The 23501-nt window shown below is 38.9% G+C and overlaps 2 protein-coding genes across 2 annotated transcripts; one reads left to right on the plus strand and one right to left on the minus strand.

Moving 5' to 3' along the window:
* Positions 1–1350: 1350 nt before the first annotated feature.
* On the minus strand, positions 1351–17079 carry ube2na (ubiquitin-conjugating enzyme E2Na). The gene is made up of 4 exons (XM_060878063.1): positions 16934–17079; positions 7349–7595; positions 4179–4319; positions 1351–2560 (listed from the first exon to the last, which is right to left on the minus strand). Exons 1-4 carry the CDS (start codon positions 16961–16963, stop codon positions 2514–2516), a joined length of 465 nt encoding a protein of 154 aa, XP_060734046.1. The 5' UTR covers positions 16964–17079; the 3' UTR covers positions 1351–2513.
* A 3737-nt stretch (positions 17080–20816) lies between these two features.
* On the plus strand, positions 20817–23474 carry c1qtnf13 (C1q and TNF related 13). The gene is made up of 2 exons (XM_060878639.1): positions 20817–20888; positions 22408–23474. Exons 1-2 carry the CDS (start codon positions 20852–20854, stop codon positions 23445–23447), a joined length of 1077 nt encoding a protein of 358 aa, XP_060734622.1. The 5' UTR covers positions 20817–20851; the 3' UTR covers positions 23448–23474.
* The last annotated feature ends 27 nt before the right edge of the window (positions 23475–23501 follow it).

The following is a 23501-nucleotide window of genomic DNA, read 5'->3' on the forward strand; positions in this document are numbered from 1 at the left end:
CATACTTCTTTTCCTAAACAATTTACTATTATCCATTGAGTCTACAACCTACAAAACAATCTTTTTAGATTGTTTTTTTTCCTCTATGGTCTTCTGGGTGATGAGTAAGAAGAGGCTCTAACACACACATCGCATTAATAGGAACACCAATTGAGTGTACGTACTCAATTCATACAATTCAATTATCCAATCAGACATCAATCACCATCAGAATTTGGGAAAATATGATCTCAGTGAATTTGATTGTGACACGGTTGTTGGTGCCAGATGGACACATTTCACATCATACCGTGTGTTTATGCAAGTGACAAATAAAATTTGAATTTGGACTTTCTTGGATTTTCACACACATCAGTCTTTGGTGCAATAGAGAAAATATACAGTGGACAGAAATACCTTGTTGACGAGAGGCCATGGTGAATGGACAAACTCGTTTGAGCTGACAAATAAAAATCAGTCAACATACAATTGTGGTGAGAAGAAAATTATCTCAGAATGCACAGGTTTAGCCGTGGGAACGATGGGCTTTAAAAGCAGAAGACCATTTCGGGTTCCACTTTTGTCTGCCAAGAACTGGAAGCTGAAGCTGCAGAGGACACAGACTGGACAGTTGAAGACTGGAAAAACCTGGTCTGATAAATCTCAAGTTCTGCTGCAGCACACAGATGGTAGGGTCATAATTTGGCAGCATGAATTCATTGATCCCATATGCCTTTTGTCTACAGTCCAGGCTGGTGTAAAGAATAGTTTTTTAGCACACTTATGGCTCTTAACAGCATCCTGTTTGAGCAAGTTCTATTATCATTCTATAAAAAGCCTAAAGTAGGTTGTTTGTAGTATCTGACCTTAAATATACATCTTGTATATTTCTACATGTGAGAATCTATATGAGAAAAATGCAACATTTCATGCAATTAATTAATTTTCATATTTTTGATTTGGATAACCAGTTAAAACCAAGATCAAACTGTATTTACTAGTAAGAACAGCCATGTTAAATGACAATATATTTATTCTTGACCGAGCAGAGCCTTTTCTAGTCACAAGGATGCAGAAGCTTCCCACATATATTTAATATAGAGGGCGACTCAGTAGTGAGATCAGCTCCACAGTCCCTGGTTCAGTCCTGAGCTTGGGCTATATTTCGTGTTGCATTACAGATGTTCTGTCCATATCATGAAAAGACGAGTTGTTCCCAGGCAGATAGCACCATAAAATGTATGTGTGTACAAGGCAAGAAGGAGAAAGGGAAAAGGAATTTATTGAAAATACTCAAATCTATCACAAAAGCTATCCAGTGTCAGTCACCTAATCTGGAGCTAAGCTGACTAATCAATGACACCACAAATCTTATTAATCAACAGATTTTATTTACAGAAAGAACAAAGTATGTGGGCTGTTTTCTGAAAGCAGGAAATCGTTCTCCCCTTTAGAAAGAAGGAATTAACATACAGTGAATTGAGAAGTCTCAAAGCAAAGACTGATCTTGGAAATGGAGATCAAGCATTGATCAATGATCACGGTAGGCTCCTGTACACCTCACCTCAAACAGCTCACCGTTCACACATCACCAGTTCCAACGCAGCCTAAATTTGCAAAATAAAGGCTAAAGGGAAGAAAACAGCAAACAAAGCTCAATGCAATAGACTGTGTCAGACACAGAAGAAGGAGCACATCAGTGATGGAGTTCAGAGAGTGCAATTAGTACAGTGACGGCATGGGGGAAAAGAACAAAAAAAATACTAAACACCAAATACAGTAAGAGAACTGTCATACTAAAACTCATGGTACAATCTTATAGTTCGCCTGCAGTCAAAAAGAAGAAATAGAGAATAAAAGCCTATGTTAGAGTCTACAGGATCAGCGATCACAATAGTTAACATGAGGGTGGAAGGCTATTCCATGTTAATTTAATCATATCCACTTCCAAAAAGTCTTAAATTTCATGTGAATGTTTTTTTTTTTTTAAAGCGAAGCTGTTTTTTTTTCCTTCTAGACCTTCTAAAAGGGGAGCACTTTTGCGATTTGCCAGAACAGGGTGTTGTTTAATCAGCTGCTTCTCAGAAACATGAAACAGCATCATGAAACTAAACAACAGAACAGAGGTTAAAAGAAAAATGTAAAAAGTTTACCCACCACCCCCCCACCCTCCATATGCCAGGACAAATGAATGACAGCCACTTTTTCCACCCCAGAGCCTCCCAGATCAATGGAAAAAGAAAGCCATGTGAATAGATCTAAATCCTCTGCCCATGCATTTAAACAGTAGTGAATTAGGTCAAAGATGGTTTTCTCTTGTATTTTTTTTTCCTAATGTGCCTTTAAATTACAAATTAAATGCAGTTGTCAATCTTTATTTTTCTCTTTTCTTTAATATATTCTTGACAGTTGTGTTTTTTATTATAACATTAATCCCTGTGTCCTTTAAATGCAAATGAATAGGTCTTGGCAGAATAGGAGGAGTTGTGTTCACACTTGACTTCCACTTTTTCCTCTTTTTCCCCCTTATTTTTCTAGACTTCGATATTGTTCCCAGCATAAAGCCTGGTCCATGTCCGGGCTGAAAAACAAACAGCAAAGCATTAACTCAGCTTACACTGAGACTCTGACTGGATTTAGAAAAATAATGTAACACTTCTGTGCTTTTAGAAACATGACTCAAATTTGGGATTATGTGCAACTCCTGATACTTTTTCCACCTATTTGGAGTGCATGTATTCTCAAATATTTTTTCTCAAAACCTGCTACAAAAACCTGAACAATAAGCATACAGATTTTTCCTTTCATGAAAGATTAATTTAGAGGCATTTCCTAATTTGTTACTGAGGATCAATAACAGGGTCTGTACTGGGTAGAAACTGACTGGTACACGATCAAATTTGACATTTTTCAATCCTAGTGCACTGATATTTTTGTCATGTATGTAAATAAGGTATAGACCATTTAAATCATCTTGCCTCGTGTGTTTTACATAACAGAGGCTTCAACGGCTTCTTGTGATTGCCAGAAATGAGCCAGTAAACGGTATCAGTGAATACCCATAACTGTTCTTCATTCAAGTACCAAATACCATTATGAGCATATGGAGTGCTGAGAGATTCATTAGGGTAATCTGATAAACAACACAGGCCTAGTGCATACTGTTTTATAGTAAAGCCATAGTCACAGTAGTTCTCGGCTCTGTGCACAATTCTACTGCCAAATACCAGTTATGAGCTCTAACTCAGCAACCACAAACATTTAACTAAATTAATAATTACGTATTATTATTACTTAATTTTATGGACTAATTTATACCTAAGGTCAGATAGTGCAAAAATACCAGCATGCTGATAAACTATGGCCAAAAATCAGACACCTTTGTGGCCATGACACCCAAAAGCTGGTTTTCAGACTGGTGCCACAAAGTTGGGAGCACGCAATTGTGCAGAATGATTTTTGTATGTTGTAGGTTTAAGATTTTCCTTCACTGGAACCAAGTCATCCAAACATGTTCCAGCATGAAAAGCCCCTTTACACAAAGCGAGCTCCATGAAGACATTGTTTGCTACGGTTGGCCTGCACCAAGCACTGACTTCATCCCCACTGAACACCTTTGGCAGTTAGAGAATGCCAACTGCACATGAAGCCTCTTCAACCTCAAATTCTCTCATGTCTGATTGGGCAAAATCTCCACAACCACACTCCAAAATCTAGTGAAAAGCCTTCACAGAAAAGTGGAGGATATAATAACAGTAAAAGTAGGGATCAATTCACTGTTTATTAATTTCTGGAATGGGCAGATATGGGTGTGGCGTTCAGGTGTCGATATATTTTGACCATTTAGTATAATTGGATAAGATTATACACTGATTATTGGTTCTCTGAGTATTTACCAATGCCTAATACTGGTCTGAGATCAGCAGTTCCATAGATCCAGCATAGATACATCAAAGGTTTCAAAAAAGTCAAATCTGATCCGTTATTGATCCATTGGCCCTGATACCGATACCCTGTATATCACCAATGAGTGATATCACCAACTTTCTCCTTGTTGGCTTCACTGCACCACAGCTGAAAGGATGTTGTGCAAAAACTGAAACAAAATACTAGACCGTAACTGTTGTACTCAAGTTTAACAACAAAAAAAATAAAAAACAAAACAAAAAAAAGAAGTTGAGTGTGGCTTCATAACCCACCTGTTTCTATGGCTTGAGCTTCGTTGGTCTTCCACTGCTCTGCAACATCATTTGCTAGAGGATCATCAGGGTTGGGAGCACTTAGTAATGCCTGGATTGATAGCAGCACTGTGCGGATCTGCAAGGCTGGGGACCACTTATCTGGAATATATATTATGGCAGAGAGAAAAAGAGGGGGGACGAAGGAAGATGAGAAGAGGAAGTGGTAAGCAATGACCAGCAACCTAGCAAAATATCAATACAGAAGAGAACGGGCCAGGCATGACAAAGTAAACAACATTATTGAGAAATACAGAATTGCTTTTTAGTATAGGGACCCTCAGCAATTCAACATTATATAATCAAAGAATAATCAAATAAAATTGTGTGAGTGTAAAGTGTCCATTTTTTAATGCTGAGGTACACCTTGGGACTGGAATGAGCTCCAGCCTTGCAGTTATGTGGCTAAATCATGGGATAAACCGAGATATATCCCAAAATGTAAAAAGGAGAAAACTAGGTCTGTGAATTAGGCATTGTTCTTGAGATCAGCCTCGCTCTGAAACTGCATTATTGCTGAGCAGAATAAATATACACTTAGGGTTGCAAAGGGGCGGAAAGTTTCGGGTAAATTTCCAAAAACTTTCCACGGGAACTTAATATGTGGAATTTTGGAAATATTCCAAATTGGAAACTTTACAGGAATTTATGGAAATTTGCGGGAATTTACAGGAATTTATGGGAATTATTTCGAAATATAGGGAAATTTATATAAACTATCATTAAATAAACATTTTGTTTGGTGATAAGCAGACATGCATGCAAGGTAATACAAATTTTGAAAATGACTTCTTGACTGATTTAATTGTAAATAGAAGTTTAATTGATTATTTCATTGAGCAACACAAAAGCATAATAAACATTATTATGCTTGTAATAAACATAAACTTAATTGTAATAAACATTATTTTATAGAGGATTTTTTTAATGTCAGGGGGAGTGAGTGTGTGTGTGTGTGTGTTGGGGGGGGGGGGTCATCAAATCATCTGTGCATGTGGTAACACTCCTAATTTACTGCTTATTAAAAGTTAGTAAGGTAGTTATTAAGTTTAGGTATTGGGTACAATTAAGAATGTAGAATAAGGTAATGCAGAATAAGGCATTCATATATGTGCTTAATAAGTACTAATAAAAAGCCAATATTCTATTAATATTCATGCTAATAAGCAACTAGTTAAATGACCCTAAAATAAAGTGTTACTGTGCATGTTATGGAAGAATGCAAGCACATGCAGTGGGTTTGGCCTCAATGGCCCTCCAGTAAGCAGTGTGATGTGTGCAAGTGACCGAGGAATGCAGGGTACAAATTCAACTTAAATTGCATTAAATCTTGTTGTTTTAAACACAATTATGCTGCAAGATTTTTTTAACTACATTTAAGTTCCTTGTTATAGGCAACTCTACATATTTTAAAAAATTCTCAGTTAATTCCCATATATTCCCATGGAAAATTTACAGCCTTGAAAATTCCCGGAATTTTGCAACCCTATATACACTACAGAAATAAGCACCATCTGCATTTATTTTAATACCAAGTATAACTGTACAACAGTACACTTTTCAGAGGAAAGCCTACAAGCTATTAAATTGACCGCTGGCAAGAACATGCCTCAGAGATGGAGTCACCCCTCCTAGATTGTACTGATGAGGACAGGTACAGCTAGTACACTGAAAAAACAGGCTGAAAAACAAGAGTTGTCTTTATACTACCCTGACCTGCACCTATTTAGCAGTACAAAATAAAAGGTAATTGTTAAAAGTATTAAATATTTACGTTCTGCTTTCTCTTATTGTGCTCATGCACTAGTGCTGCTAAGCAAAACATCTGTTAGCATTTCAGTGCTGATTGAACGCGAGCGTTGCAGTTTAAGCCGCCTGGACACACATTGGTTTTATACAGCAGCCAAGGTGCGCTTATCACTGCTAATTTAGGTAATAAGGGTTAAGGAAGTACAAACATGTGCACGCTGCAGTGGTTAAACTCAAAGAAGTTTCAGATCCCCAGGAACTCAGATGAACAGAAGTTCACTTAAAAGGTTTAAATATACTTAAAATGAAGGAAGGTATGTTCCCTGTTTAGAAGTGAAATATTTGAAAATGTTGAACCCAATAAAATTTTACATCTGGGCCAATGTATATTTTTAACCATCAACGAAAAATACTGAACACGAATCACCCCCAACACACATGCAAGGCTGTGATACTAAGTGCAATCACTTCCTCAGGAAAAGGCCACGTGTTCATGAGGGACTTAAAACTAAACTGTGGCTATGTTCAGCTGCCAGAACGCAAGTGGGAGAGTCTGATGCACCACATCCAAACAAAAAAGAAACAAATAACTAGGAGCTGTTAAATAATGAGCAGATACAAAGTACTAATAAAAGTACGTACATACTTTTTCAATGTTCTAGATCTGGTTATGAATTATGTAACCATAATTTGTGCTGGCTTTCCCCATCGAATATCAGCTCATCACTGATATGTGTTTATGCGCTTTGGATCCACATTTCTGTAGGGATTATTGCCATCCATCTCTGTTCTTTAATAACAGTCTTATTCATTGTCATATTAAAAGCCAGATATATGCTATATGCTCCTTGCAGAAACTAAATATATACATTTTTACAACCTGAGCCGAAATAACTATCCCTTTTAGACATCATCCAAATTTTGTCGTTCCAAATGACACTGATCTGATCATTCAAACCACATCCAGGGGTGTCTGGGCAGTATCAAATTTGTAGTGTGAACAGAAATGCATCTCAATGCATCCTGGACAGCAATGAAGGAGGAACGCCAAAGCCGAAAGTTACAGTACAGCAAGACTTTTTGGAAATTGTGCTGAACTGCAGAAGAAATCGCCACTGCACTTCAACAGTTTCCGGCTACCAAGTCAGCCATTGATAATTTGCACATTGAACTGTGATGGGTTCCTGCCGTTGGGTCTGTTTTGTGACAATCACTTAGACAAATACTTTATATTCAGGCATTACTGAAGCCAAACACCAATCTACATAGAAAAAGCAGGAGGATCATTCAACCATTTAAAAACACACATTTCTGAATTTCCCCCCAAAAATTTCCTTGCTCCTTTAAACCTAATCTGTTTATGTTAATAACAGGTTACTGACCTTTCAAGATATCTAGGCATATTCTCCCCAGCTTGTCAACATTGGGATGATATATTTTGGTCATGAAGCGTACTTTCGGAGCTGCCATTGGGTATTCTTCAGGAAGAAAGAGTTCAAGTTTAAAAGTCCCTCCCTCAAAGGGGGAGTCCTGAGGTCCAGCGATGACCACGTGGAAGTAGCGAGCATTTCCTTCATCGGGCTCTGCCTTGATGCCTGGCACGGGCTCTGCCAACAAACGTTGAGTTTCCTAGTCACACACACACACATGCACGCACGCACCATGAAAGGGAATAAAAAAAAATGGTGGCAGGTTGGAACAGAACTTGCTTGTAACATGCTTAGTGGTGCCTTTACTTAGACTGGCACTGCGTGTTTGTGATTAGATTGCCTGTGATGTTACAAAAGGGTAAAACCTGCCGATGCCACGCAGACATCAGTTCGTAGCTGTTTTAACGTGGATAAAGTTTAACCTAATCATCTGTGCAAGTGTGACTAAGCAAGCAGTTTTTGTTTTTTTTTTAATTCGCAGATAAGTTCCCCCTATGTTTCTGCAGAAGGGAAGTAGAGCTGGTAGTGGAAATGTCACTGATTCCATAGAATAGTGCTGGAAGTAAAGAAATACACATTTAGTTTTGAGTCAAAACCTTTACAAGAAATGACAAGTACTTACAGGAAATAACCAACATGTACAACCAAGGTTAGACAACTGTCTCACTGCAACCTACTACAAACCACGGTAATCATCTCCATCCATAATAAAAATAAAAATAAAAAATTACGCTTCCATGAGAAAAAGTGCCTCAGGAATATATCATTTTGTAACTTCACTGACAACTTAATAATTAGTTAATGATGCACAGTTCTCTGCCTCATAGAGAAGCACCAACATTGCAACTTCACCAAAAAAAAACACCATTAGCAAATCTCTGGCAAAATCCTATGCAGCCTTCAGACTAAAAATGTTATTTTTGATATCATCCCTCAATTACAGAGATGGCTCATCAAAACCCCAGATTTCACTGCTTCCTGAAGAGAAGGAAAATCCCTTAGTTCCTAAAAATTCTCTTTCCATCCCAAAGTTTGTGCATGGTACAATGAAAGATTTGATTCAACTGCTCACTCACTCACTCAATTTCTACAGCTTATCCGAACTACCTCGGGTCACGGGGAGCCTCAGGGGATCTCAGGCATCTGCTATTTAATCTATTCGTGTCAGTAATCTAACCGTCTTAACCAATGTTATCAATATAATTCAACAAAAGAGTAGTTTGCTATAATATTTTCCAGGCATACTGTTGTGTTGTTGAAGTATAGGGTCACCTGAGCATCTGAGACTGTTGGGATTCCCATTACAAAACCATATGCAACAATGCAGATTTGGCCCTCAATTTTAAGGGCCTCTCTTTTGGGCAATATTTTGTCTGTTATGGGAATTCATGCGCATTCAGTCAAAAAGGATTTTGTGAAAACAGACACGAATATAGCTGCAAGCAGCGATGACGGGCCTTCGCACGTTTGTTCATCGCTATACGGTGCCTTCCAGAAAACAATGCACGGTGGGCAAGTGCATCAAGTGGGTAAATATCAGTGGACTATTTTATGTTGTTACTGACCCATTTGGGGACTGTAGGTAAATGAAACCCCACATTTTAGACAAACGGGGGCGCTAGTGAGCCACTTAAGAGACACACCTTTGTCTGACCTTTTTGTCCACACTTAACAGCCGACAAATGTGATGTATGTGTCAAATTTCAAGTTAATCTAAGCACGCCAAAAGACTTAAATATGCCTGAAAAAGAAAGTAAAGTTTGACACGTTACCATGAGAACAGTGTTTGAGATATCAAAAATCCGTTCGCAATTTCGCATCTGCAATATCTCTGCACCATGTTGGCCAAGTCTGGTCTCAATTGCATGAATCCCCTAGGAGGAGTATTTAAAAGTTTACTGCATGAAGCTGACAAAAAATCCACCTTTGTGACTGACACACTTCCTGGGGCCTGTTGGTGGCGCTATACCTGGGACTCACAATAAGCACATAGATGCGATCGGAATCCTTGGCCGAACATACACACCGCGTGTCATCACAATAAGACATTTTTTGCTTTAGATATTAGACACTTTCTGTTTCTCTGAATTCGCCATAATTTTGTCGCCTCGCCATGGCAGCACCGTTCGAGATATCGAAACTCACTTCGCAATTTAGCAAGTGCAATGTCTCGGCATCATGTTCACCACTTTTGGTGTCAATCGCATGAATCCTCTAGGAGGAGTATTTAAAAGTTCATTGCATGCAACTGTGAAAAAATCCACCTTTGTGACTGACACACTTCCTGGGGCCTGTTGGTGGCGCTATACCCGGGACTCACAATAAGCACATCGATGCGATCGGAATCCTTGGCCGAACATACACACCGCGTGTCATCACAATAAGACATTTTTTGCTTTAGATATTAGACACTTTCTGTTTCTCTGAATTCGCCATAACTTTGTCGCCTCGCCATGGCAGCACCGTTCGAGATATCAAAAATCCCTTCGCAATTTAGCAAGTGCAATGTCTTGGCATCATGTTCACCACTTTTGGTGTCAATCGCATGAATTCCCTAGGAGGAGTATTTAAAAGTTCACCACATGCAACTGTTGTGACTGACACACTTCCTGGCGCCTGTTGGTGGCGCTATGTCCGAGATTCACAATAAGCACATCGATGCGATCAGAATCCTTGGCCGAACATACACACCGCGTGTCATCCCAATAAGACATTTTTTGCTTTAGATATTAGACACTTCCTGTTTCTCTGAATTCGCCATAACTTTGTCGCTTCGCCATGGCAGCACCGTTCGAGATATCAAAAATCCCTTCGCAATTTAGCAAGTGCAATGTCTTGGCATCATGTTCACAACGTTTGATGTCAATCGCATGAATTCCCTAGGAGGAGTATTTAAAAGTTCACCGCATGCACTTATAAAACAATCCAAAATGGCCGACTTCCTGTTGGGCGGAGCTCATAGTTTAGAGCGCGAAAGTTGTTCGGGTCGATGAGATCTATATGCGTACCAACTCTCGTACATGTGCGTACATAATTGCCCGATCTGTGCACCAATGTTTGTTTTTGCATTACAGGGGGCGCTACAGAGCCCCCCTGCCACGCCCGTATTCCAACCTTTGTCCAATCCTAGTGTCGCGCGACTCTGACGTGTGTGCCAAATTTCAAGAGTTTTCGAGCATGTTAAGGGACCCCAATTGGCCAATGTGTGGGGTAAAAAAAAAAAAAAAAAAAAAACAAAAAAAAAAAAAAATAATACTCCCGAGGAAAAACAATAGGGCTTCGCACCATTCGGTGCTCAGGCCCTAAATATATATATATATATATATATATATATATATATACATACATACATACATACATACATACATATACATACACATATATATATACATATACATATATATACACATATACATACATATACATATATATATATACACACACACACACACACACAGTATATATATATATATATATATATATATATATATATATATATATATATATATATATATATAAAAAATGGGAATGCCTGGGTCACAATCAACAGTCCAACTCATCCCAAAGGTGTTCGGTGTGTTTGAGGTCAGGCCTCTGTGCAGCCCACTGGAGTTCCTTCATACCAAACTCATTAAACCATGTTTTATGAGCCACAAGTCATGCTTGAACAAGAAAGGATCTTCCCCCACAAACTGTTGCCACAGTGTTGGAAACACAATTGCCTAAACCAAACCCTGGGATAAATTGCCCCAGACCGCTGTCTTCTACTGCTGACACTATTCTGGTAAGAAGCATTTTCCTTAACTCCACTAAACCCAGGTTCATCAAATCAGATGAAATCAGATCAAACATCAGCCATATGGTGAAACATGATTTATCAGTCCAATTAACACATTTCCACCGGTTCAGAATCCAGCGGTGGTGCTTTACAGCCAATACTTGGCATGGAGACAGTTAGGCTTGTGTGCAGCTGACTGGCCATGCAAAGCCATTACATGAAGCTCCTGATGCAGTTCTTGTGCAAATGTTGCTTCCAGAGGCAGTTTGAAAATGATGAAAGTGGCACAAATTAATAAAACAGACCCTTTTTTAAACACCAGCTCTTGAGGTAAGACATTTAAGCAGCTAGAACAATCAGATTCACGTTTTTACCTTAGTCTGTTACAAAAGCTTTATCTGTGTTTAAAATTCTCCTTTCTGAACATTATGTACATCTGAATTATTAACAACTCTTCATGCAAAATAAAGTTTCACATTTGCCAGTCAATGACGAGTAGATAATAGTGTGATAATTAAGAGAAAGTTTGCAGAGAACAAAGAGTTTAAAAGGCAAGTCAGGCACAGTTTCATTTAGCATACACTTAGCTACCATTTCTCCTAGAAATGATGATAATGCTCCATCATTTCACAGTAGAATGAGTTATGCTCTCTTCTTTAAACAAAATGTAATGGAAATAAAATCTGTTCCACAGGTTTTGGGCTAAAATACCCTAGAGGTTTGCTGTATTTTTGCATTCAACCTTCACAAGAACCACAAAACCATCCCTATAGTCAACAGTGGAGATACAGAGCTGTGTTTTATTGCCACTTAAACCACAACACAATGTAATTTCTGCTCCAACAACATTTAGTTTAAAGGCTGCATTTTTAGGCTGATTTTAGGAAGGGGTTCTACTGTGTAATCCCTGACATCCTTAAACTGTGAAAGCTCTTTCTCTCCACTTCCATCGCTCCAAATTTTTAATGCCATGATTATGCTTAATGGCAATTTAATCAAATGTGTGATTCATTTTATCATTTATTTTAACTGCCAGACAAAACTCTTGTGGAAATGTCTCTGGATCTTTCCATGATCATGGAATAAAGAAATTGTCTATGTGCAACATCATAATTCAGCAAAGACAACATTCAAAAGAATGAAATTGATTAAAAATAAGGGAATTTTTTTCCAACCATGGCACTTGTACCACAATATTTAAGCAAAATATTACCTAATATACTATACAATTTTATGCAACGTTGTCCTCAACACTTGACATGTTATTGTCACGAACGTTAGACAAATGTTTAGTTGTTTGGAAATTTGTTCCTCGTTTCATTGGACCGTATTGTTGCGTTAGTAACAGGAATTGAGGAAATACCACTTTTACCTCTTTCAGACAGTTCAGTAAGCTGCTGATATAATAGTCACTGGCATTTTTTCACGAGGAGAAAAAACTCCACTTCCTATTGACTTTTGCGAGAGTAAACTATCTATTTGACGTTTCATAAACCATGACCAGCACCAACTGTTTGGTATACACAGCCACCTGCTGCACTACACGTGAACCTACACCACATCCAGCTGCAGGCAAGACAAATTTTACTGGTGAGAATATTTCCAGATACAGGGATGTGAAACCGAATAAAGCAGAGCAGCACAAAAACTGTTCTGATTCTGATTCTAATTCTAGCACAAACTTATCACATAACGTGATAAATGAATACATGAGACAGACTCAAATAACATTTTAATGTGCAATGAGATAAAATGGTGCAAGGATGCAAATATAGAACCAGTTACTCACCTCATGTTTCATAATCTGTATTAATGGACAGAATCAGCCCTTCATACGTTTGAGATAAATGTTGCCTGATGGACTTAATAATAAACTTATTTATCTGTCCATACTTATAAATAAAACTGTCTAATGCCTTCAATTACTTACACTATATGACCAAACAATTGTGGACAACTGACATGTACACCTGTGTGTGCTTGCTGAACATCCCATTTCACATTTATTCCCACTTTGCTGTTTACTCTTCTGGGTAAAATTTCCACTAGATTTAGGTGTGTGGTCGTGGAGTCTTGAGCTCAGAGAGTCGCGAGAGCATTAACAAGGTCGGACACTGATGTCAGTCCAGCATTCATCTTCTGAAAACTGGCCACTGCTTTAGCAAACCATGTCTTCATGAACTTCAATTTGTGAATAAGGAGCACTGTTATGTTGGAACAGGTTTTGACCTCTTACTTCCAAGTTTGTCACAATAATTTGTTGACGGACTCAATATGGTTGTGAAGGTCAGGTGTCCCCATTTAAATGAATTGAAATCCCATTAATCCGTTCCAGCTCGCAAAATTCCACTCCAGTTGTTTTGTTTATGTGTTTTGAATATGAAATATGTACAGTACCTGTATTTATAAATGACAAATATTGTATAAGAACATACAGTAATAAAAGAGAATTTTAAAAAAATTAACTGTTTTTACTTTACGGAAGATGCGCACGAAGGTTGAGGGAGGAGTAAACAGGCGGAGGAGTTAGGAGGAGTTACACTTACTTTCGTTCACTTACTTGCACTCTTAATGCTACTTTACACTTAAATGGAACTTAACTAAACTTCATTTAGAGCGGGGAGATCAGCAACTAGAAAATGGAATAAACCCCCGTATAACAGAACCATTAATCATGCATAGAGTTAAAAATAGGAAAGGAAAATAATAAATTAATAAATGGATAAATAAATAATTAGAGAGAGAGAGAGAGAGAGAGAGAGAGAGAGAGAGAGAGAGAGAGCGAAATATGTGGAGATTTATGACATAATCTGGTACAACGAACACAGGTTCCGGCATGGTGGAGTCGGGGTTGGAGGAGGGAGTTTAAATCGCAGCAGCAGCGAAGCGCTAGAGAATTTACTGGGAATTTAAATGGCCGGGTAATATGGCGTAACCGGATTGGTGCGCGTCGTGGACAGCTGATTAACAGCTGATGCACGCTTGACGACGTGGCCTGCCAGAACTAACGCGATGCTTGATTTCTCTTGACTTAACTGAACTTAATTGCTACAATTTCTGTTTTCTTTACATTAATTTTGCTTAATTTTCTTCATCGCTTTTCTCTTCACTTGTTTTTGCCTTTTTTGTCACTCTTTCCTCACTAATATCTGCCGGTTGTTTTAATAAAAACCTGTCCGGTCGGCATATCAGATGCGGTGTAGTCGCACAGGTTCAAATTTTTTAGCGGATCCAACGATTAAAACGGATCCGAAAATTGCGGATCCGCAGATGGTCGGCACCTCACGCAGCCGCTTTGCGACTCTCCATAGGAAATGAATGACTTCCTGTTTTATCGCCCGCCGTTTGACGTGTACAGTGGAAAGGCGGCTTTAACCGAGTGAGACGCGGGAAGCTGAGGCGGGGGAAACAGAGCACACGTGGTTGTTGGGGATCTTTGTTTCAGCGGCAGCGGCTCGGATGCTCGTATGTCAAAAATTTGCTCGTATCTCAAGCCAAAAATATGGTCAAATCACAGCTCGTATCTCAAAATATTTGTATGTCAAAGCACTCGTATCTCGAGGTATCACTGTACAAATAATCCAGTATCTGATTTTAAATAAAATATATTCTGTAAGTGAAAAGGAAAAACTCCAATACTGAAGAATATATTCTACAAATTTGAATTGTGAGCCTAATATTTGAACAGTTGGGTTATGTTTATAAAAATAAACCTGCATTATGGAGGTCTGTGGTCTTTTTTATTTGTAAGCAATTAAAGGAGTCTCTCGTTGCAACAAGTTTAAGAAACCCTGAGAACCAATATACTGAGAGACACAGTAGCCATTACTGTAAAAGTGAGCTAGTATAACCTTCTGAGCCTTTCCAAACACAAATACACACGAATAAAGAGACGAGAGTATCTTATAGCACCCATGGAATGTGCGAAGCTCAAGACGTGACGCGTCTGAGGTCACACGACTTGATTAAGTGCTCTCTATTCTAACTTACAACATGCTTTGAATTCCTTTAAATCAACTGCAACCAAATAATTCTGGTGCAAAACTTCTCAAAGAAAACTAAACGCACCAGTAATTCTAAATGAGCGGACCATGCACCAAGACTTCTAGGTCAACGAGTCTAATGATCGAGTTAGGTCGTTTTTAATAAAAACAAAATAAATAAAATCACTTAGAACCCTTTGTAGTTATGCTACTTTTTTTGTCAGAAAAAAAAAAGAAGCATTGTCTCAAAGTCACAGAGCAACATTCAACATTCCTTAAATGTCTCGAGCTTTTCATAAACAAAATCGGACAACGCTGGAGCCAAATCCCAGTGCACACTGCATACACAACATCCAGTTACTCTGACTGCATGAGTGTGGCTCTTGTGGTCCGACTCCAACGCCGCTGAACAGTCAGACTAATCAGAACACGCATGCCTAATGCACACGACTGTCTGAATCGGAATCTAAATCTGAATCGGGTTTATCGATCATAGCGTGCTTTTAGAGAACAAGCTTCATTAATTCGTATTAATGTCATTTTTATAATCCTTGCAAAGTGCCATCAGTAAAAACGCAATGAGATCAGATGTTTAAACCCCCAGTCGAATGTATCAGACATTGTTACTGACCGACTCCAGTTCTGGGCTACGCCTTTTCCTCCACGGCTACAATAAAAAGCGACTAGTCATTCAGATTTACATGACTCATAGCACTGTTACGGCACTGCAACCTGCATAGACTGCGTTTTCTCCAAGTATTTTACACTCCAATAACCACAAATACACAAAATAAACAGCGATTTGATGCGAATCCGACTATATATATATATATATATATATATATATATATATATATATATATATATATATATATTCCCCAAACCCGACCAGATTGCAGCGTCGTTTGATTATTAGCACTGAGCTAAACCGAATAGCTTCATTATGGATTTATTTCCAAACACCTTAAACGATAAACAAATGACAAACACGGTTGTTTATTCTCCGTCTTTTATACAAATCCCGCATTATAACACCGTTAAGATCGTATTTTACCGGCTAGCAAATAGCTATCGAGGCCTAAACCTGAGCAGGCAGATATAGAGAGCGTTATCAACATGCTAGTCAGGTCTGTTAGCATCTCAGCTAAGCTACACGACTGCCGTTTCATCCACTGCGCTTTCTTTAAACGTAACAACAAAGCTGAATATCGATACACTTTATCAACATAGGCAAAATAAAAAGCGTAAAAGCTGCTCGAATGATTGATAAGATGGCGATTAATTCTGTATGCCCTGTATATATCCATCCCCACTAGCTGGGCCATAATACAGTGGAAAGCTAAAGATAATGCTAATGCTAAAGCTAGCATAGCGCGCGCGCACTGGCTATCGATGCTCAAATCAATGAATGGCAGCGCTGATCACTAGCTAGCGTTAGCATGTTAGCCTGTTCGTTAGCGTTCACTCTGGGTCACATAATGCGACGTGTGCTAATTGTTGCCCAGTTTTATTTGGACATTGTGAACAATTATGGAGCAGGAACAGGCGATCCGCCATTTTTGTTGGCTGAAATGTGTCGTGCGTGTATTTTTAACCCTCCCATATAAGAGCGAACACCTAAACGGAAGTCGCTAGCAGTGACTTAGCGCTAGCAGCAGCGGAATGTAACCGGCTTCTGCTTTGGCGCACGCCGCCTTACGAGCTCCTCAGGGCGGTATTGATGCCATAATGCAGGGCGTGTGAGTGTCGTGTACAGTGAATTAGCGTCACGGTTACCTTGATAATCCTGCGGGGCAATCCTGCCATGTTGTCTTGAATGCGGGTTTAGCTTCGACTTTCAGTGCCTCTTCCTCGCAGAGACGCAGCGCTCACGCCTTCTGCGCCTTGCGTCACGTCCCCACTGCACCCAAGCCGCCAGCAAAGCATTATGGGAAATGTAGTTTGTAAATAGACTGGGCGCCATTTTCCGATTTGAAGAATAATAAATATATATATTTATACACATAGATGTATATACTTCATTTTTGCAAAATGTTTCTATCACCTTCATTAAGCTCCATGTTCGTTTTTTGTTTGCTAATACTTTGTCTGGTAATACTTTGTTTGCTAATACTTTGTTTGCTAATACTTTGTCTGCTAATACTTGTCATATGGATAAAGAATGCCCACATTCGTTAAAATGATTTAAATGAATATATTCTGGAAAATAAAACTTGTCATTTTATTTAAAACAAAAAAAAATATAAAAATAAATAATACGTAATATATATATTTTACAATATACGTAATATATATATATTTAATATTTATATATATATATATATATATAAAAATGACAAACAAAAATAACAATTTGGGGTGTGGGTTTGGGGACCATTCTGCAGAAGCAGGCAGGAGCAGGATTAAAATAATACTGCAGTGAGAACAAATTGTCCTGGACATCATAAAACTTCTAGATATATTCTCTGTGGGGTTATAGTAAGTGCTATAAGGTAAATGATGACAGGAACTAACTTGTCTCATGGATGTTCCACAGCAATTCAACTATAAACCATTAATCAGAATCAGAATCAGATTTATTGGCCAAGTGTGTTGACACACACAAGGAATTTGGTTCCAGCTGTTTGTGACTCTCAAATGTACAGACATAAATAACAATATAGCTGCAAGCAGCGATACCGGGGTCAAGCCGATCAAATGCGCTCAGAAAATGTCGCTGATGAACCATACCAAGTTTCGTAGCGATATGGCATTGCATTGGCAAAATACTGAACTTAACATGAAAATTCAAAATGTGTGTGTGTAAGTGTGTGTGTGTGTAAGTGTGAGTGTGTGTGTGTGTAAGTGTGAGTGTGTGTAAGTGTGAATGTGTGTGTGTGTAAGAGTGTGTAAGTGTGTGTGAGTGAGTGTGTGTGTGTGAGTGTGAGTGTGTGAGTCAGTGAGTGTGTTTGTGAGTATGTGAGTGAGTGTGTGAGTATGAGAGTGTGCGAGTGTGAGTAATTGTGCGAGTGTGAGTAATTGTACAAGTGTGAGTAAGTTCCGTGTAAGTGTGAGTGTGTGTGTAAGTGTGAGTGTGTGTAAGTGTGAGTGTGTGTGTAAGTGTGAGTGTGAGTGAGTGTGTGTGAGTGTGTGAGTGAGTGTGTGAGTGAGTGTGTAACTGTGAGTGTGAGTGTGTATGTGAGTGTGTGTGAGTATGTGAGTGTGCGAGTGTGAGTGTGTGTGTAAGTGTGTGTGTGTGTGTTCCTCGTATGTGAAAACATACTTGGCAATAAAGACCTTTCTGATTCTGATTCCGATTCTGATGATGCAAGAATTTTGTCTCTAGGCCTTATGAGTCAGCAAAAATTGGGTTTTTGGACTGTTGGTGGAGCTAGAGGGTTTGAGCTAGACACACCAAAGTTGCTATAGTAACTTCTAAGACTGGCCTCTACATGTGTGCCAAATTTCATAACTTTCCTACATATGGTTCTATGGGTTGCCATTGACTTCAATGGCGGAAGAGGAAGAAGAAGAAGAAGAAGAAGAAGAAGAAGAAGAAGAAGAAAACCGACAATAACAATAGGTGTCTACGCACCTTCGGGGCTTGACCCCTAACTATAGTATACTATACATTTGCTTGGGCTGTACAACACAAGACAAAACAGACTATACAAAACAATACAGACGATGCTCCATGTAACAATATAGACATTATGAGTATTAAATATGAATACAGAGTATATGACTGATCAGTTATGTACACAAAGTGTGAGAAGTGCATGGTACTGTAGTGCAAATAAAAATATTCAAGTCAAGTCACTTTTATTGTGACATCACCACAGCACATGTGCCTTGGTGAGTGAAATTCTTAGGAGCGAACTCCAGAAATTGCAGAAACAATTAACATACAGATGAATTTAACAGGTGAAAATGTGCAATATGCTCATAAATGTGCAATATGCTCATACATATAGTCAGTTCAATATGTGTGTACAATATGTACAATTAACATACAGATAATGAAATTAACAGGTGAGAATGTGCAATATTGTTCAATATTATGCTTTTTAAACAATATGCAGCAGCAGAAGTGTGTGTAACATATACGGATGATGTGATGACTGAGAGTTCTAATAATGAAGTACTTATAGATACGAAGCAGGGAATATAATTATGGTGAGTTTTTAATCAGGGTGATTGCCTGGTGAAAGAAACTGTTCCTGTGTCTGACAGTTTTGGTAAACAAAGCTCTGTAGCACCTGAGAGAAGCTAGGAGCTTAAAGAGGTTTTGTCCATGGTGTGAAGGGTCAGTAGTGATTTTTCCTGCCCGGTTTCTGGTTCTTGTATGGTACAAGTCCTGGGGAGTGGGCACGGGGGCACCAATTATTTTTTCAGCTGTTTTTACTGTGCATTACAGTCTGTTCCTTTCCTGTTTTGTTGCTGCTCCAAACCAGATGGTGATGGATGTGCACAGGACAGATTCAATGACTGCAGTGTAGAACTGCATCAACAGCTCCTGTGGCAGACTGTACTTCCTTAATTGACATAGAAAGTAGACCCTCTGCTGGGCCTTTTTGATGATGGAGTTTATGTTTCACTCCCATTTCAGGATTTGGGAAATGGTAGTGAACAGTAACTTGAAGGACTCCACAGATAAAAGAGGGCTTTTGGATATTGTGAGGGGGAGTATTGTTGAGGGGTCTTTCCTAAAGTCCACTCTCATCTCCACAGTTTTGAGGGTGTTTAGCTCTAGGCTGTTCTGACTGCACGATAACACCAGCCGCTTCACCTCCTGCTTTTATGCAGACTCGTCGCCATCCTGGATGAGACAGATGAGCATAGTATCATCTGCAAATTTCAGGAGTTTAACAGTTTGGTCACTTGAACTGCAGTCATTGGTATAGAGGGAAAATAGCAGTGGGGAGAGGACACATCCCTGAGGAGTGCCAGTGCTGATTGTTCGAATACTAGAGGTAACACGTCCCAGTCTCACCTGTTGTTTCCTGCCTGTCAGGAAGCTGGTGATCCACTGACAAATGGCAGGTGGTATAGTGAGCTTTAAGAGTTTGGAGTGGAGAATTACTGGAATTATTGTATTAAAAGCCGAACTGAAGTCAACAAACAGAATCCGGGCATATGTCCCTGGGCAGTCAAGGTGTTGCAGAATGTATTGCAGTCCAATGTTGACTGCGTCATCCACTGATCTGTTTGCTCAGTAGGCAAACTGTAGGGGATCCAGCATCTGTTCTGTTACAGTCTTTAGGTGGGCCGATACCAGATGTTCAAAGGTCTTCATGACAACAGATGTCAGAGCGACAGGCCTGCAGTCATTCAGTCCAGTGATAGAGGGTTTCTTGGGACCGATGATTGTGGAGAGTTTAAAGCAGGAGGAGACTTCACACTTTACACACTTTAAAAGTGTTCAATATGATGTTCATTAATAAATCAAACATTGTAATCACAGAGAAATTACTGTGGTAATAAGCTGAATAACACACTCTAAACCATGCAGTTATATATTAAAATAATGTATTGTGGCATGGGAACGATTTTGTATTTTCGGATAAACACGTGTCATTACCTACGTATATATTGAGACCCAATTTGACCACAATGGCCTTCCATAGAAAGGTTTCACAACGTCAAAAATTGAATTGTTCACCACTTTAGTGTTAGAGAGTGAGTGAGGCTTTCAGTAACAGAGGAATAAGGCTCATGAGAATCATGACCTCTCTTCAGCATTTTAAAACAGGTATGTAATGTGCAGTTCCATTAAAACTACTTCTAAAATACAATAACAAATAAATTACAGTTACTTTGTGAAGTTTGAGTTATTTAGAAGCTTAAGTGAGTAAAAAAAATGGATTTTTGTGTGTTTGTAGACTTCAGGTTCAAGTTTCATACAAATATGCAATATAAAAAGTTCTGTTAAATGAGTGTGTGAATGTGAGGGTGGTGTTTACTGGCAAATCATCCAGGGCGGTATTTCAGCCTCTCATCTAGTGTTCTGTAGAGAGATGGATGGATGGATGGAAAGAAAGAAAGAAAGAAAGAAAGAAAGAACAATCCACTGTAAACACAGTAAAAAAAAAAACCCTAATACTTCTGTTTCCAATTTCTTATTAGTAGAAACTGCATAGCTGATTTTTAATTATCTTTTTGCTCAGTAAAAGTTAAACTTTTATAACTTTTAATCTCCATATCAGTGCAGCACAAACATTTAGGGCATTTAAAGATAGCTAAAGATACATATTTTCAATCTTAAATTCTTTAAATTAAATGAAATTGTGTCTCTCAGTGATTTTTCGTTTGTGACATTGTGCTTTTATAATCACAATATAATAAAATGATTCTATTCTATAGAATTTGTTTATGCATATATTTATTTAGTTATTTCCTTATTATTTTTAATTTAACTGATTCTCTGTATGTCTGCTTGGCTTTGTATATTACTCTCAGACTGAATCTTTCCTTAATACACTGTGGTCGCATAAACTTTCCTGAACTGCTTCATCCATTCCGAAATATGTTATTGTTGTAGGATACCAGGGAACTGAGCCAGTGGCTAATCTACAGCCTTTTTACCCCAGTGCACAGAGTGAACAGACAATACCAGCTGCATTAGCGCAGCTATTGCTTCCATTAAGCACTTGATAGGAAAGAGGAAATGCATTGTGACAAGGCTAAACCAGACTTCCAAACATGTTCATATGGAATTTCAACATGTTCTATACATTGCCTGGTGACAAGAAAACATTAAGACCCTGGTGTTCATCCTTCATATAAAAATAAATGAAAATAAGTTTATACGGGCTGAGCAAAATAATATACAGTGCTGGTAATTCTATGATCTAGGATTATTACTGTGTTAGAAAACAATGCATGAGTTCAGGAGAGCATGGTGGCTTAGTGATGAGCATGTTTGCCTCATATATCTGGGATTGTGGGTTCAAGTCTCATTTCCATCCTGCATCCAGTGCTTTTGATATTTCCTCTGGGTACTCCGGGTTCCTCCCTCAGTCCAAAGACATGTGTTTAAGACAAATTAGACTAATTTGAATTTAAATTAATCATTATAATATGTATTACATATAGTACAAATAAACAACAAAAAAAAAATAATAAAACAGTAATAAGACTGATTTGTAATTTAATATAATTTCTAACAACATTACAAAATGAAAATTCTTTTAGATAATTTCTTTGGGATGAAGGAAAAAACACATGGCCACATGTATATTTATTTTTAACTGTTATTTTCTCATTCTTAGGATTATTCTGGACCTTGTCCACAAATGCCCTCTGTCAAACATTCTTGTTCATCAACTTTGTCAGCCCTTTTTCTTCCATGATGCCGAGCATGCGTTCAGGGTTCTCTGCAACACGCAGCACCAGCCTGCTGGGTGGCTTTCAGCAAGTCGTGACCTTTGACCGCCTGCTCGTCAACGTGGGTGGTGACTTCAACCCGGACACAGGGCTCTTTCGCTGCCAGATCGCCGGTACCTATTACTTCACACTGACTGTAGGAAAGTACCCCAAGAAGTTACTGTCTGTGATGCTAGTAAAGAACAGACAGGAAGTGCAAGCAATGGCTTATAATGAGTACAGGAAACAAGGACGAAAGGTGCAGAGCCAGAGTGCCATGATTAGCCTGTTGCCCATGGACACAGTATGGCTGCTGGTGCAGCAGAACCCAGACTATGCCCTTTACAGCAATGCTGCCCCTTATATCACTTTTTCTGGCTATCTTGTATACCCAGAGTCTACATCATCTATGGTATACCGTAACAACCGGCTTGGTCCTGAGTGCCTGCCCCCTGGACACGGCAGTTATAGCTGGAGACAAACCCCAGAGGAGCTCAGGTCTGCATTTTCGGTAGCTAGGACATCATCTGTGCTGGGGGAAAACAGTAGACAAGACCAGAGGGTGGCTCTGAGGTTTGACGTGGAGTATGTCAACATTGGTGGCCATTTCAACAAGTCATCTGGCCAATTCATATGCCGAGTGCCAGGAGTATACTTCTTTGCATTCACGGTAGGGAAGCACCCTCGACGGGCTGTGTCAGTGAAGTTAATGAAAGGGACTGGCGAAGTGCAGGCCATGGTGTTTGATGAAGACACGTCACAGAAAAGAGGAATGCAGAGCCAGAGTTTGTTATTATTACTGAACCAAGGAGATATCATTTGGCTTTACAGCCAGCAAGATGAGCGCTTTGCTGTTTACAGTAACCAGGGACGCTACACAACCTTCAGTGGGTTTCTAGTGTACCCTAAGTCTGATTTTATGGACAAGAAAAGAACTTTCCCATGAAATCTGAACCTCAAATAGAATTCTTTATTAGGCTTGTTAATATCATGTATGCTT

This window comes from Tachysurus vachellii, chromosome 9 (assembly GCF_030014155.1).
Source record: "Tachysurus vachellii isolate PV-2020 chromosome 9, HZAU_Pvac_v1, whole genome shotgun sequence".
NCBI lineage: Eukaryota > Metazoa > Chordata > Actinopteri > Siluriformes > Bagridae > Tachysurus > Tachysurus vachellii.